General features: G+C 37.9%; 1 protein-coding gene across 2 annotated transcripts in view; it reads left to right on the plus strand.

The window, feature by feature from the left end:
• The window catches only part of LOC100655544 (sodium/hydrogen exchanger 9B2), a 60225-nt gene that overhangs the window by 31119 nt on the left and 15019 nt on the right, over window positions 1–14087 (plus strand). For both annotated transcript variants that reach the window (XM_010590478.3, XM_064285494.1), the window contains exons 8-10: window positions 111–286; window positions 3671–3777; window positions 5423–5572. In XM_010590478.3, coding sequence (XP_010588780.1) covers window positions 111–286; window positions 3671–3777; window positions 5423–5572 — 433 coding nt within the window. The remainder of the gene's footprint in view (window positions 1–110; window positions 287–3670; window positions 3778–5422; window positions 5573–14087) is intronic.

Here is a 14087-nt window from a genome sequence, read left to right on the forward strand (position 1 = left end):
TAAAAGTCTACAAAGTCTAGTCTCTAGAAAAAGTGCAATTATTATAATTTTTTTTTAAAAAGAAAGATATTTAGATACTATCAGAAATGTTTAAAGTGCTGCCTGCTTAGTTTTGTTTTAGGTGCTGTATCTCCAGCTGTTGTGGTGCCTTCAATGCTCCTTTTGCAGGAAGGAGGCTATGGTGTTGAAAAAGGTGTCCCAACCTTACTCATGGCTGCCGGCAGCTTTGATGACATTCTGGCCATCACAGGCTTTAACACGTGCTTGGGCATAGCATTTTCCACAGGTAAACTAGGCTTTTTAGTTAAACTAGGCAGTTTACAACGTACTGTTCTGTTGCACTCTAGAGACATAGATTAAAATGTTTTAAGCCTAGCATATTTGCTTGATAATTGATTACGGCAGAATAAAAGTAGAGAAAACAACTCCAGGAGTTCTGTACCCAGGGGGACCAGTAGGTACCTTTACTCTCTTCCTGTCTCTGGAGATTGGCTGTTCCAGAGTCTGCAGGAAGTGCAATAAGGGGGTACAAAGTAGTGAGGTTTGAAGAAGGAGAACAGCTTCTGCGTGGAGGGATCTGGGAAAGTTTAATCTTGGAGACAACACGAAGGATGAGTAGATTTTTTTCAATGACCACAAGTGTCAGAGCCATTCAAGCAGAAGGAACAGAATGCTTCTAAAAGAGGGACAATTTCTGTCCCCTCTTTTTTAGCATTTCATGGGTAGTGACATCAATGGTTTTAATGGGTTTCATTGATTCTTGTAAACAAGAAATACTTTATTTGTGTCTGATATGGATCTATCTCGTTTTATATAATAATAAAAGAGGAATTTAAGGCATTTTTTATTCTTTAACACCTTTATTACCCTTTAAGGAGCCCTGGTGGCGCAGTGGTTAAGCACTTGGCTGCTATCCTAAAGGTCGGTGGTTCAAACCCACCAGCCACTCCACAGGAGAAGGATGTGGCAGTCTGCTTGCATAAATATTACAGCCTTGGAAACCCTGTGGGGCAGTTCTCCTCTGCCCTATAGGGTTGCAATGAGTTGGAATCGACTTGACAGCAATGGGTTTGGTTTTGGGGTTGTTATTATCTTAATCTTCGCATTTCTTTATCTTATCTTCCAAGATGGAGAGAGACAATTTTGAACCTTATATTATTGACAAAATGTAATTGCAGCCTAAATTTAGCTTCAGATTATTATGTGGGAACATACCTACTTGGTAAGTCATGTGTTTTCAGTTTCTCCAACCCCTATAATTATCATCGCATTTTATGATTATGTGTGATTTATGCCAGTTACCAGAGTGTCACCTCTTCACACTGCCCCAGAGTCTGCCTTCCAGCCCATTCCTGCCTTACCGTGCCTGCTGTCTATACTAGCAAATTAATCTTCTAACACCATTGTTTTCATAGTGTTACCTCCTTAAGAACCAATGAGGATCCTTTTTTACCTATTAGATCAGTTCTGCACTCTTGTCTTTATTCTAACTCTACAGTTCTTTATCAGACTTATTTTCTCACATAAGTACATACCTTTAAAACAATCGTTCTCAGCCTTGGTTACATATTAGAATTATTTGGGGAATTTTTAAAAATACTCATATATGGACCCTAAACCAACCAATCAACAAGCTACTGTTGAGTCGATTCCAACTCATGTCGACCCCTTGCGGAGCAGAAAACCTAGTGCTCCACAGGGTTCTCAATGGCTGATTTTTCGGAAGCAGATCACCAGGCCTTTCTTCTGAAGCACCTCTGGGTGTACTTGAACCTCCAGCCTTTCTGTTAGCAGCTGAGCATATTAACTGTTTTTTACCACCCAGGGACTTCCTTAAACTAATTCAGCCAGAAACTCTGAGAATGGAAACCAGTGCAGTCAAGATTAAGTGTTGCTTTAGAGCAATAGCGTTTGCATTACTATCGCAGGGGGAGGGGAGAGGAGGGCAGGGGGGAGGGTCAGGGCTGGGGTTTTTATAATCCAGAGTTGCGGCGGGTGTGGGGCTGGCAGTGGGAAGAGAAAGTGTGCATAGTCTGAAGAACCTTCCTGATTGACTCTAATGGGATCCCACTCCAACCCCGCCCCCTCCCTCCCGGTGTGGCCCATAGACCTTCTGGATCAGGACGACCTAGATGCCCCTTTAAACTGTGGATCCCAGGCCTGCCAGACTTACTGAAATTTCCAGGGATGAGACCCAAGGATTTTTTTTTTTTTAACAACTTTAATATAACAGAGTCTGAAACAAATTAGCTACTTTCTATGTACTTATAGTAAATTATTTACTGTAATAACTTGAGTGTTGTGCTAATATCACAGAGAGATGCTTTTGACAGTTACACCGTTACCTGGCAGACAATTGTCCTAGCTAAACAAAAATAATACTACATGAGGCAGTTGCTGCAATAACAAGAAATAACTAGTTACTGAGTACATTTTTCCTTAGAACAGTGTGTGAAGAGGGGCTTTGTGTATGGAGTAATCTTTTTTTTTTTTTTTTAATTTTTATTGTGCTTCAAGTAAACGTTTACAAATCAAGTCAGTCTGTCACATATAAGTTTATATACACCTTACTCCATACTCCCACTTGCTCTCCCCCTAATGAGTCAGTCCTTCCAGTCTCTCCTTTTGTGACAATTTTGCCAGCTTCCAAACCTCTCTACCCTCCCATCCCCCCTCCAGACAGGAGATGCCAACACAGTCTCAAGTGTCCACCTGATATAATTAGCTCCCTCTTCATCAGCATCTCTCTCCTACCCACTGTCCAGTCCCTTCCATGTCTGATGAGTTGTCTTCGGGAATGGTTCCTGTCCTGGGCCAACAGAAGATTTGGGGACCATGACCGCCGGAATTCCTCTAGTCTCAGTCAGACCATTAAGTCTGGTCTTTTTGTGAGAATTTGGGGTCTGCATCCCACTGATCTCCTGCTTGTATGGAGTAATCTTAATGTAATTTTCTGCTCAGTGTTCTAACAAAGATTTTCTATCACAGTTTCCTAAGTCCTATATGCTATGGAGAAAAATATAGGTTCTACTTACCTCTTTCAAAGAAGTTAATCAAAAAATAAAGACTCTTCCAAGAGCAATCTCAAAAATCATTTCTTTTCAGATTTACTTTTAGAGTAAACATTTGAGAAGGAATAAGTCCCTTGTACTCATTACAGTAAGAAGAGGTTTTTTATTTTTATTTCCAGATTCTTAGGTTACTGCAGTTTATACATATCAGAGATACTAAAACCAATGCACACTTATGATTAAAAATCAGGCTCTTAAACAATAATTTGAAAACTTAGCTAGATCTGGGTCACTCAGCCTCTGCAAACAATGCACAGGAACAAATTAGCTCTGAATTATGATTTTTGTCTTTCACATTTTCTTAGGCCCTTTCCCTAAATTTTTATTTGAAGCAAATGCATTAAAAAAAACTGCACAAATCATATTTTTAATTTCATTATCTGTCTCCAATTATATGCATACCTTTCTTATAAAATTAAAAAAAACTTATAGGTTCTTTTTAGTAAACATTTTAAGTCACATATATTTAAGAATGTAGAGGGTCTGTAAACTTCCTCATATGTGATCAGATGCTCCATTCCAATGACTGTAGAAGTAAAGCTGGAGTATTTAAGGATTAAGACTTCTGTCTGAAGTTTTTATTTTTGTGTCTTTTTCAGGCTCCACAATTTTTAATGTCCTCAGAGGAGTATTGGAGGTGGTAATCGGTGTGGCAGCTGGATCTTTTCTTGGATTTTTTATCCAGTACTTTCCAAGCAGTGACCAGGTGAAAGAAATAATCTGTGAGAAAGAAATGCTCCAAAATGCCATTAAAAACACTCTGAAACGCTTCTATCAAAGTCAAGTGTGAAAGACATGGTTTAGAAAATAGCCCCCCAGTTTAAAGTTGCTTCCTGCTGTCTCAGTGCCATCCATGAGCTTTATGGAGAGGATTAAATGTGTAAGATATTTAATGCAGTCCAAACATTTTTTCTCTTATTTATATTATGTACATTTTAAATTTCACACTAAAACAGATATCATTAATTTAAAAAATAAGATATGCAAGTTTTTTTTTTTTACTATACTCAACTAAATCAAGATATATAATGGCTTTTTTTTTTTTTTGGTCTCTTTTGTTAGTATCAAAATACTTTATTGAAACTCTAAATTATTCTAATTTGTTTCTTCATATTAAGCGTGCATACAATTTTGAAGATACTTGTAGACCTTTTCCCAATAAATTTTTAAAAATCAAAAAAGAAAAAAAATCACTTTCTCAGTTGCATGTCAATAGCCACAGTGGCTAGTAGCGATTGTACTGGATAGTGCAAGTATGGAATGTTTCTGTCTTCACTGGAAGTTATCTGGGCAGCGCTGACCTAGTGCAGTCCGGATGACCCATGAGGAGGGTACTATGAATATGACCATTTTACTGACGAAGAGATTGTCAGCATAAGGGACTCGAACAAGATCACATAGCTGGAAAGCGGTGGAGCTGGGACTGAACTCAGGACATCCAGCTCCAGAGCTTGCATGCCTCCAAATCAAATCAAGTACTTTAAAAAACCTCCATCTTAAAGTGACCAAGATGTTTAAAAGGCGGCACAGAGGAAAGTAAAGAGAGAAAAGTACATGGTTATCAGACTTCTAAAAAAAAAAAAAAGCTACTCTAATCTATAAAAAAGCCTCCTAAAACTTCTTGCTAGTCAAGGATTTAGAAAGAAAAACCAAGGGAGCACCAAATTAAAGAGCAGAGAGCCTGAAGATAATAGAAATATGGTATCTTTAACCTTCACAAAACCCCTAAGATGTAAAATGTTTTTATACTAGTTTAATGGATGAGGAAACAAAACTTGGAGAAGTTAAATAACGCAGCAACTGCATACATGCCAATGATATAAAAGAGCTAGAATTTTAACCCAGGTCTGTCTACATCCAAAGCCCATGTACTTTTTTCTGCTACTCTATTCAACTCTGTGAAATTATGCATTGATAACAGTTGTTGTTGTTAGCTGATGTCCAGTCTGTCCCCAATTCATGGTGACCCCACTCACAACAGAACAAAGACACAACCAGGGTTTTCCTAGGCTGATTTTTTGGAAGTAGATTGCCAGGCCTTTCTTCCTAGTCCATCTTGTCTGGAAGGTGCACTGAAACCTGTTCAGCATCATAGCAACATGAGGAAGATAACTGGTGTTCCTGAAAAGGAACCTACATTTATGTATACACTCACTCTGCCTTTGTTAAGGAAAAGAAGGTAAATATTACATCATGCATTTATGCATGCAGATGCAGGCATTTTAATTTTCCTATAAATTCATATTATAGAAAAATCAATAGCTAAAAATCAGTTATTATTATAGAAAAATCAATAGCTAAAAATCAGTTATTTGAAATAGCTTTGTTAATTAACTTTTTTTCTCCTAAAGGGCAATCTTACGTGGAAGAGAGCATTCCTCGTTTTGGGGTTCTCTGTGCTAGCTGTTTTCAGCAGTGTGTATTTTGGTTTCCCTGGGTCAGGAGGACTGTGCACGTTGGTCATGGCGTTCCTCGCAGGAATAGGATGGAGAAGCAAAAAGGTGAATTTCATTTTAAGTTCTGTTACTACTTTCTGAGCAGATTAATTTTTTTTCTTTCCAGGTGCTTTTTTTTTTTTTTAGCTTTTATTGTGCTTTAAGTGAAAGTTTTCAAACCAAGTCAGTCGCTCGTATAAAAATTTATATAAAAGAATATACACCTTGCTAAATACTCCTAACTGCTCTCCCCCTAATGAGACAGCCTGCTCCTTCCCTCCAGTCTCTCTTTTCATGTCCATTTCTCCAGCTTCTCACCCCCTTTGCCCTCTCATCTCCCCTCCAGATAGAAGATGCCAACATAGTCTCAACTATCTACTTGATCCAAGAAGATCATTCTTCACCAGCATCTTTTTCTATCCCATTGTCCAGTCCAATCCCTTTCTGAAGCATTGGCTTTGGGAATGGTACTTGCCCGGGGCTAACAGAAGGTCTGCAGATCCTGACCACCGGGGTCCTTCTAGTCTCAGTCAGACCATTAAGTCTGGTCTTTTTATGAGAATTTGGGGTCTGCATCCTACTTGTCTCCTGCTCCCTCAGGGGTTCTCTGTTGTGTTCCCTGTCAGGGCAGTCAATGGCTGTAGCCAGGCACAATCTAGTTCTTCTGGTCTCAGGCTGATGCAGTCTTTGGTTTATGTGGCCCTTTCTGTCTCATGGGCTCATAATTACCTTGTGTCTTTGGTGTTCTTCAGTCTCCTTTGGTCCAGGTGGGTTGAGAACAATTGATGCATCTTAGATGGCTGCTTGCTAGTGTTTAAGACCCCAGGCGCCACTCTCCAAAGTGGGATGCAGAATGTTTTCTTAATAGATTTTATTATGCCAATTGACTTAGATGTCCCCTGAAACCATGGTCCCCAAACCCCTGCCCCTGCTACACTGGCCTTCGAAGCATTCAGTTTATTCAGGCAATTTCTTTGCTTTTGGTTTAGACCAGTTGTGCTGACCTCCCCTGTATTGTGTGTTGTCTTTCCCTTCACCTAAAGTAGTTCTTATCTATTATCTAATTAGTGAATATCCCTCTCCCTCCTTCCCTCCTCCTTCTCATTCCAGGTGCTTTTTTAATATCAAATAACATTTTTATCATAAAAGCTATTTATATGCATATGAAATATACAGTGCCGCACACACATGAATATACTTTTTCTCCTTATGTATCAATTTATAATTTGATGTGTTTACTTAATATATATCATGGTTATATTTTCATGATGCCTTCCTTTTTGTGTGTGTGATTGTTAGAGAGTATTGCATTTTATAGCTATGTTGTGTGACTTTCTGTCAATTCTGACTTGTAACTAGTCCCTAGGACCCTATAGGACAGAGTAGAACTACCCCATACAGTTTCCTAGGCTGTAATCTTCACAAGAAAGGAGTCCTGGTGGCACTAGGCTGCTAACTGAAAGGTTGGTGGTTCGAACCCACCAGCTGCTCTGCAGGAGAAAGACCTGGCAATCTGCTTCTGTAAAGATTACAGCGCCTTATGTTCTATCCTATAGACTAGCTATGAGTTAGAATCATCTCCATGACAACAGCTTTGTTTTTGGTTTGAATCTTTAAGGCAGCCGATAGCTAGGTCTTTTTTCCCCTGCAGAGCAACTAGTGGCCACTGACCTTTTGGTTAGCAGCCAAGCGCTTAACCATTACAACATCTGGGCTCATTACTTAACCAGTCTCCTACTAACAGATAGTTAGGTTGTTTCTAGTTTTCTGCTAAGAGAAACAGTGCCTCAGTAAAGTATCCTTACATATACCATATTTCATAAACTCTAAGACATTATCATTTCCAAGAACCACCATTATTTTATGTGCCACCAAGAATGAAAAAAAAAAAAATGTGCTGCCAGTTAAACTATGACATGCCATCCTAATTTCAGAAGTATTAAAATGTGAAAAGATATGTATCTTAGAATTAACAAAATAGAGTTTATCTTTGAATTTATCTGTAGGATAAATTTCTAGAAGTAGAATTACTCTATCAAAGAGTATGCACATTTAAATTTTTGATGGTATCAGTTTGCCCTTTCAAAAGGCTGCACTAATTTATATTCCCACCAACAGTATGGGAGAGGATCTCCTGAGTATTTTCATTCTTCAAATCTTTGTTAATGTGATAGGTGAAAAATATGTATTATTATTAATCTGATTTGCATTTCTTTATGAGTGAAGCTAGTCATTTTTTCATATTTATCAGCCAGTTTGTTCAGAAGACTTTGCCCGTTTTCAAGTTATTTGGATTTTCCTTATTGATTTTTAAGATCACTAAGATTATTATTTTTCTTAATCTCCATTATGGAAGTTAGCTGGTTGTCATTTATTTTATTTTCCAGATATGTTTTTATAGATTTGACCTTGGCAGGATCATGTGTTATTCTCCTTAATGAAGAGATTATAAATGTAGGTGATAATATAATTTGGGGCTCTGCTGGAGACAGAATTTCATCGTGGGTAAATAGCATTCAGGTAGAAGGCCTTCACTATATAAGGGTCTAATTATAAAATTAGAACAAGTGTGATGCTGAATCGTCTCATTTTAGAGGGAGGGATTAGTAAGGGCTGTCTGAAGCATGGTGTTGAGAGGGTATTGAGGCCACAGGGTATTGGGCTTAGGTGGAGTGGGCTTTAGGAGAGAGGGGAGAGTCCCTTTTAGCCCTGCCCCAGGCATCATGAGCACCTAAGCATCCTGCCTTGCCAGGAGGCTTAACTATAAGGCTTATGTCATGTGTGTCTCTCTCGCCTCTCTCTTTTTAAGCAGCACCTGTATTAATGAATTCTCCTGATTACAATTGACTTAACATCCAACAAAAGCAAATGAAAAAGTAAATAAACTTCTCAGTATAAATTGGGTACTCGTCCCTTATCCCTCATAACATTTGTTGTTATCAAAATATTTGTTTTTACATGGATTCACTTTATCTGTGGACTGAGGCAAGGTTAACAGCCTACCTCTGTCAGTCTCAGCTCAAGACCAAGGGGTGTGCTGCCTCCTTGGTGCTGTACCTGGCTTCTCTCTGAGGATTCATTGTCTTCCATCCCAGCCTTGGCTGCTGACTAAGGCACCCTGCTCTTAGAAGCAGCCAGACCTGCTCCTTCCCCAGGAGACAAAGATTAAAGTTCTCACTTAGCAAAGGGATGCTACTGCATTTGCATTGTGACCCCATGGCAACTGGTTTTTTGTTTTGTTTTTAATAAGTCTGAAGGACTTAAGTAACATGTTCAAGGTCACAAAATGAGAAAGTGGCAGCATTGGGATTTAAGTTCAGGTTTATTCAATCCCAAAACAACTTGTAGTTAGCCTGTAATACAACCGAAGCTTTGTTGTGCAGGGTACATTTTTATATTCTGACATCTATTTGAGTAACAAATACTAAGTGTATTAAAAAGCATCATAATCCTAAACTTTGCTATTTAAAATTAAGTCTTTAGCACATGACTAATGTAACCCATTTTAATTAAAAATGAAGAAATAAAAAATCTCAATTCATAAATGATAGGATAAAAAAATATAAGCAATGAGAAAGAGCCATAACATTTGGAATAGACCATAAAAGAGTAGTTTATAGCAATGGTGAAGTCAAAGGGGAGAGTCATGCCTACTGCAAGTGGCCATTGACTATGGGCACAGAAAGAAAAAGGAGGAAAAGGAAAACCTTGATCAGTTTGTTACATTTTTCTTCAGAAAAACTATAACGTGGGTTGTATAGAAAATATACATCAAAACATAGGGTCATTTGTCTACATTTGTCATAACTTTATCTAAATTGCCTGCAGTCCAGCTGATTACATGGAAGGAATCAATGCAATCCCACAATCCAGAGAGAAAATCACTATTAAAATATGTTTCATATTTACCTCTGGTGATATATATATGTATATATGCATATACATATACATACATATACACACACATACAAATGTACCATAATTTTTTTTAACCATTCCTATATACTTATTTAGGTTATTTCCAGTCTTTTCTATTTTAAATTATGCTGAAATCCAATATGTGTTTATTTCCTGTTAGGGAACATTCTTAACAGTGTAATTTTGGGCTAAATGATATGGACATTTTGAGGTTTTTGACCTATATCACCAAACTACTTTCTAAAGTTGTATCAGTTTACTTTCCACCAGCAATATATGAAGTACCTCATCACAAACTCATCAGCTTAGAATAATGCTTATCAGTCTTTGACATGCATCAGAGTCACCTGGAAGGCTTGTCAAGCTAGATTTCTGGGCCCCACTCCTAATTATCTGATTTGGGAGGTCTAGGGTGGGACCTGAGAATTTACACTTCTACCACCTTTCAGATGATGCGGATGCCACTCATCTGGGGACCATACTTTGTGAGCTGCTGTTTTAGAATATTATTGCTTTTAATCTTTAGCCATACTGATAGGTGAAAAATGGTATCCTGTTTTTCTTTATGCTTCTTTAACAGTGAGGTTGAACGCTTTTTTGTATTTTTAGCCATTTGAATTTTTCCTTGACAAATCTTTTGGCTGTTATCTTTAGATTTGACGTATTGACTACTGACTTGTGAGATACACACACACGATATTAGCCCTTGTGCCCATTTATGTTGTTCCATTATTAATACACAAAGATCTTATATTTTCGTGTGGTCAGATCTATCAGTCTCTTACGTAAGTGTTCTTCTCTTTTCTTTCATAAAGATCTCTTTCCCAGTGAAAGTGATCCCCTCTTCAGCGAAATCTGACATATATTATCTCACTTACTCACAGTAACCCTGAAAGGTAGACATTAGTCCTATTTTACAAATGAGCTCTGAGTTTTAGAGATAGCACATAGTTTGCCTGAGGTCACAAAGCTAGCAAGTGGCAGAGTCAGAATGAGAATCCACCATTTGAGTACATCAAATTGGTTCCCTAAAGAAAGAAAACTAATCTTTATTGAATCAGTTATGTGGAAGGTACTTGCAATATCTTTTCTAATTTATTCCTCAAGAAAGCTCCTACTTCTGGAGGCATCAAACCTATAAGTCTAGATTTTGGACTTCTTTTCTTCACTTTTTTGTATAGTACACATAAGGTCTAAGAGCCCAGACTGCTTAAGGTAATGATCTGTGCTCTAAGACTTACTGGCTATATGACCATGTGCAAATTAACTTTTCAGACCCTTAATTTCAACAAATGTAAAGGAGAGAGTGATAATAACAACAACTCATAGAGTTGACTGAATGAAATAATCTACATAAAGCACTTAGTCATAGAATACACTCAGTAAATAATCACCCTTATTCTTTTTATACCTACCTTCTTAGCAGCATGATATAATGAAAAGAACATAAGATTTAAGATATTATGGAGATTAGGATTCCAATTCCAATTCTGCCACTTCCTAGCAAGTCACTTTCTTCTCTTAGACTCAGTTTTGTCAACTGTAAAATGAAGACAATAGTAATATCTAAAGAATCAATTGTGACTATCCTGTGGGATAATGGAAATGGAACACTTGTTAGCTCTACAGTACTATAGCAACATTGGTGTTCTACTTTGGAAACCTAAAATATTTTATGAAAACCTGTTTATGTACGTAGCCTTCTGATATTATTACCTACTTTTCCCATTGGTTTTCCTTATAATCATTAATCTTGCCGTTTTTTGTATTCAAGTATTGTTGGTTGCGGTCGAGTTGACTCATGGTGACCCCATGTGTGCAGAGTAGAACTGCTGTGGTCTGTCAAGGGTTTTCAAGGCGGTGACCTTTCAGAAGCAGATCGCCAGGCCTGTCTTCCAAGACACCTCTGGGTGGGTATGAACCACCAACCTTTCAACTATAGTTGAGGGTTTAACCACTTGCGCCTTCCAGGGATTCCTCAACTTAGATGAGTACATAAAAAATTTAAGCATCTTTCATGTCTTTTCAAATCCATTGCTGCTTCTGGTCACCTTTAGAGCTATGTTGTTATTATATGCCATCGAGTCCATTTTGGCTCATAGTGACTGTATAGAATAGAGTAGAACTTCCCTATAGGTTTTCCTAGGCGGTAATCTTTACAGGAGCAGATTGCCAGGTCTTTCTCCCTGAGTGGCTTGTGAGTTTGAACGGAGGAACTTTCAGGCAGGTGAGTGCTTAACCATTGTCCCACCAGAGCTATCCGATTTTTTTTCTTGATATCCTTCGTACCTTCTGAATCTTGAGATGTTCTTTTCTCTAAGAAGAAAAATATCAGATTGAGTGGATATTTAACTCATGAGGATACCTCCGTTTCTCTGTCCATTCTTGAAATTGATTTATGTTATTCAAGGTTCGTACTAGTGCATGCAGATGTGTGAAGCGGCCCTAACTGTCAATGGAAAACACGTCTGCATCACACTGGGCTGATATTCTACACTTAGCCTGTTCAGTGACTACACTTTCTTTATAAACAAGTTTATTTTTAGTTTTGATATTATGAAAAAAATACAAGGTACATTGTGACTTTTTTTTTTAAGTTTTACAATAAATAAGCTTATGTCTGATGTTCAACTAATATAGTGTTACAATCAAAGAATAAATTGTGGCCTTTGTCCACAATTTAGAAATCAAAGTAATTCAGCTCTTTAGGCCTTCTCCTTTCATTGGCGTTCTGAGTACATGAAAATATTTGAGAACTTCCATTAAACAATTAGTCATGGTAACAAAAGGTTAAGCAAACTAAAAATAATAGTTGGTTTTTATACTATGGGTATTCACTTTGGCTAAAGTAAATTAAAAAGTTAAATATAAAGGTATGTGGAAAGATGGTGTCTTAGTCATCTAGTGCTGCTATAACAGAATTACCACAAATGAATGGCTTTAACAAAGAGAAATTTATTCTTTCACAGTCTAGTAGGTTACAAGTGCAAATTCAGGGTGTCAGCTCCAGGGAAAGGCTTTCTCTCTTTGTCAGCTCTGGAGGAAGGTCTTTGTCCTCAATCTTCCCCTGGTCGAGCAGTTTCTCAGGTTTAGGGACCCCGGGTCCAAAGGACAAGCTCTGCTCCTGGTGCTGCTTTCTTGGTGGTATGAGGTCCCCCACTCTTTGCTTGCTTCCTTCTTCTTTTTTTTTTTTAATCTCTTCAGAGATAAAAGGTGGTGCAGGCCACACCCCAGGGAAACTCCCTTTACATTGGATCAGGGATATGACTTGGTAAGGGCGTTACAATCCCACCCTAATCCTGTTTAACAAAATTACAATCACAAAATGAAGGACAACCACAGAATACTAGGAATTGTGGCCTAACCAAGTTGATACACACATTTGTGGGGGGACATAATTCAATCCATGACGGATGGCAACTTGACTTGCATTTTAGCCAAATTATTCACTGTCATTAAATGATAAAGGATGTTAGATGTCATTTAATACAAACCTCTCATTTTACATATGAAAAAATTAGACACTGAGAGGCGAGTCCCCTGCAGTTAGTGGGTAGCAGAATTTAAACCTGGGTCATTACCTGATCCCTTATGTTGTGAAAGCATAACCATTTGCATGCAGTATGAATTTTTCGAATAGAGCTATATAAATAAATCAACAGCCTCACATGTGCTCTGTGCTTCAACATTTATAAGCTAGAAGGAAAGAGACTCTTCATGATACTAAACATACCAAAAATAGTAAAAGTAAAAAAAAAAAATGGAAAAAAAAACAAGATAATCCTCCCTTTGCAAACAGCTAAATGCTGTATACATCCAGAATTGCAGATCCTTAAAGATGTGTAATTTTAAGTATACGATGGATTTTTGTTGTTGGATGCCGTTGATTTTCAACTCATGGTGACCCCATGTGACAGAGTACAACGGCCTCATAGGGTTTTGTTGTTTGTAATCTCTACAGATTGCCAGGTCTTTCTCCCTTCAGTGGCTGAGTGGGTTCAAACTGCCAACCTTTCAGTTAGCAGCCGAGGTGCTTAACCGATTGCTCCAGAATTCTCAGTTGATTAAAAATTTATTCAATGAAAATTCTTAGACACTGTAACGGGTACAGCTGAATTACTCCATAAAAGCTTTACCAGAGTTTGCTCTCCAATTACTGTGTGAAAGTTCCCTCACAACCTCACAAATATTTGACATTATAGAAATTTTAGAGTTGTTTCCAATGTGATAGTGTTACCGCAAATCGCGGGTTCACACTGCCTGTTGCAAAGCCAATACTGAGACAGAAGGAGGTAAGCAGTAAGAGGGCTTTATTGAATACCGGTATTTAAGAGACAGAGGGGGTTAAATTTCTCTCAAATTCTGTCTAATTCTAGAAAGCTAGCAGGAGAGTTTTTTAGGGGGAAGTTCAGGGTTATCTCATGTTTTGAGCACGTAGTCCACAGATGGTCTTATACATCACAAAACAACTACAATAAACTCTATTAAACTAAAGATATGTGTGTCAGACATCTGGACTCTAATCAGTATGTTTGTAACAGGCTGAAAAAACTCACATAAGAATCTCTCAGCTAGTGGAACTGTTCTTCCAAGTCCACTGTGGCTGACATAGGGAGCAAGGAAGAAAGTTGTAGATTAAAAATGTCAGGCATCTTTTCTAGCT

Source organism: Loxodonta africana, chromosome 5 (genome assembly GCF_030014295.1).
Source record: "Loxodonta africana isolate mLoxAfr1 chromosome 5, mLoxAfr1.hap2, whole genome shotgun sequence".
NCBI lineage: Eukaryota > Metazoa > Chordata > Mammalia > Proboscidea > Elephantidae > Loxodonta > Loxodonta africana.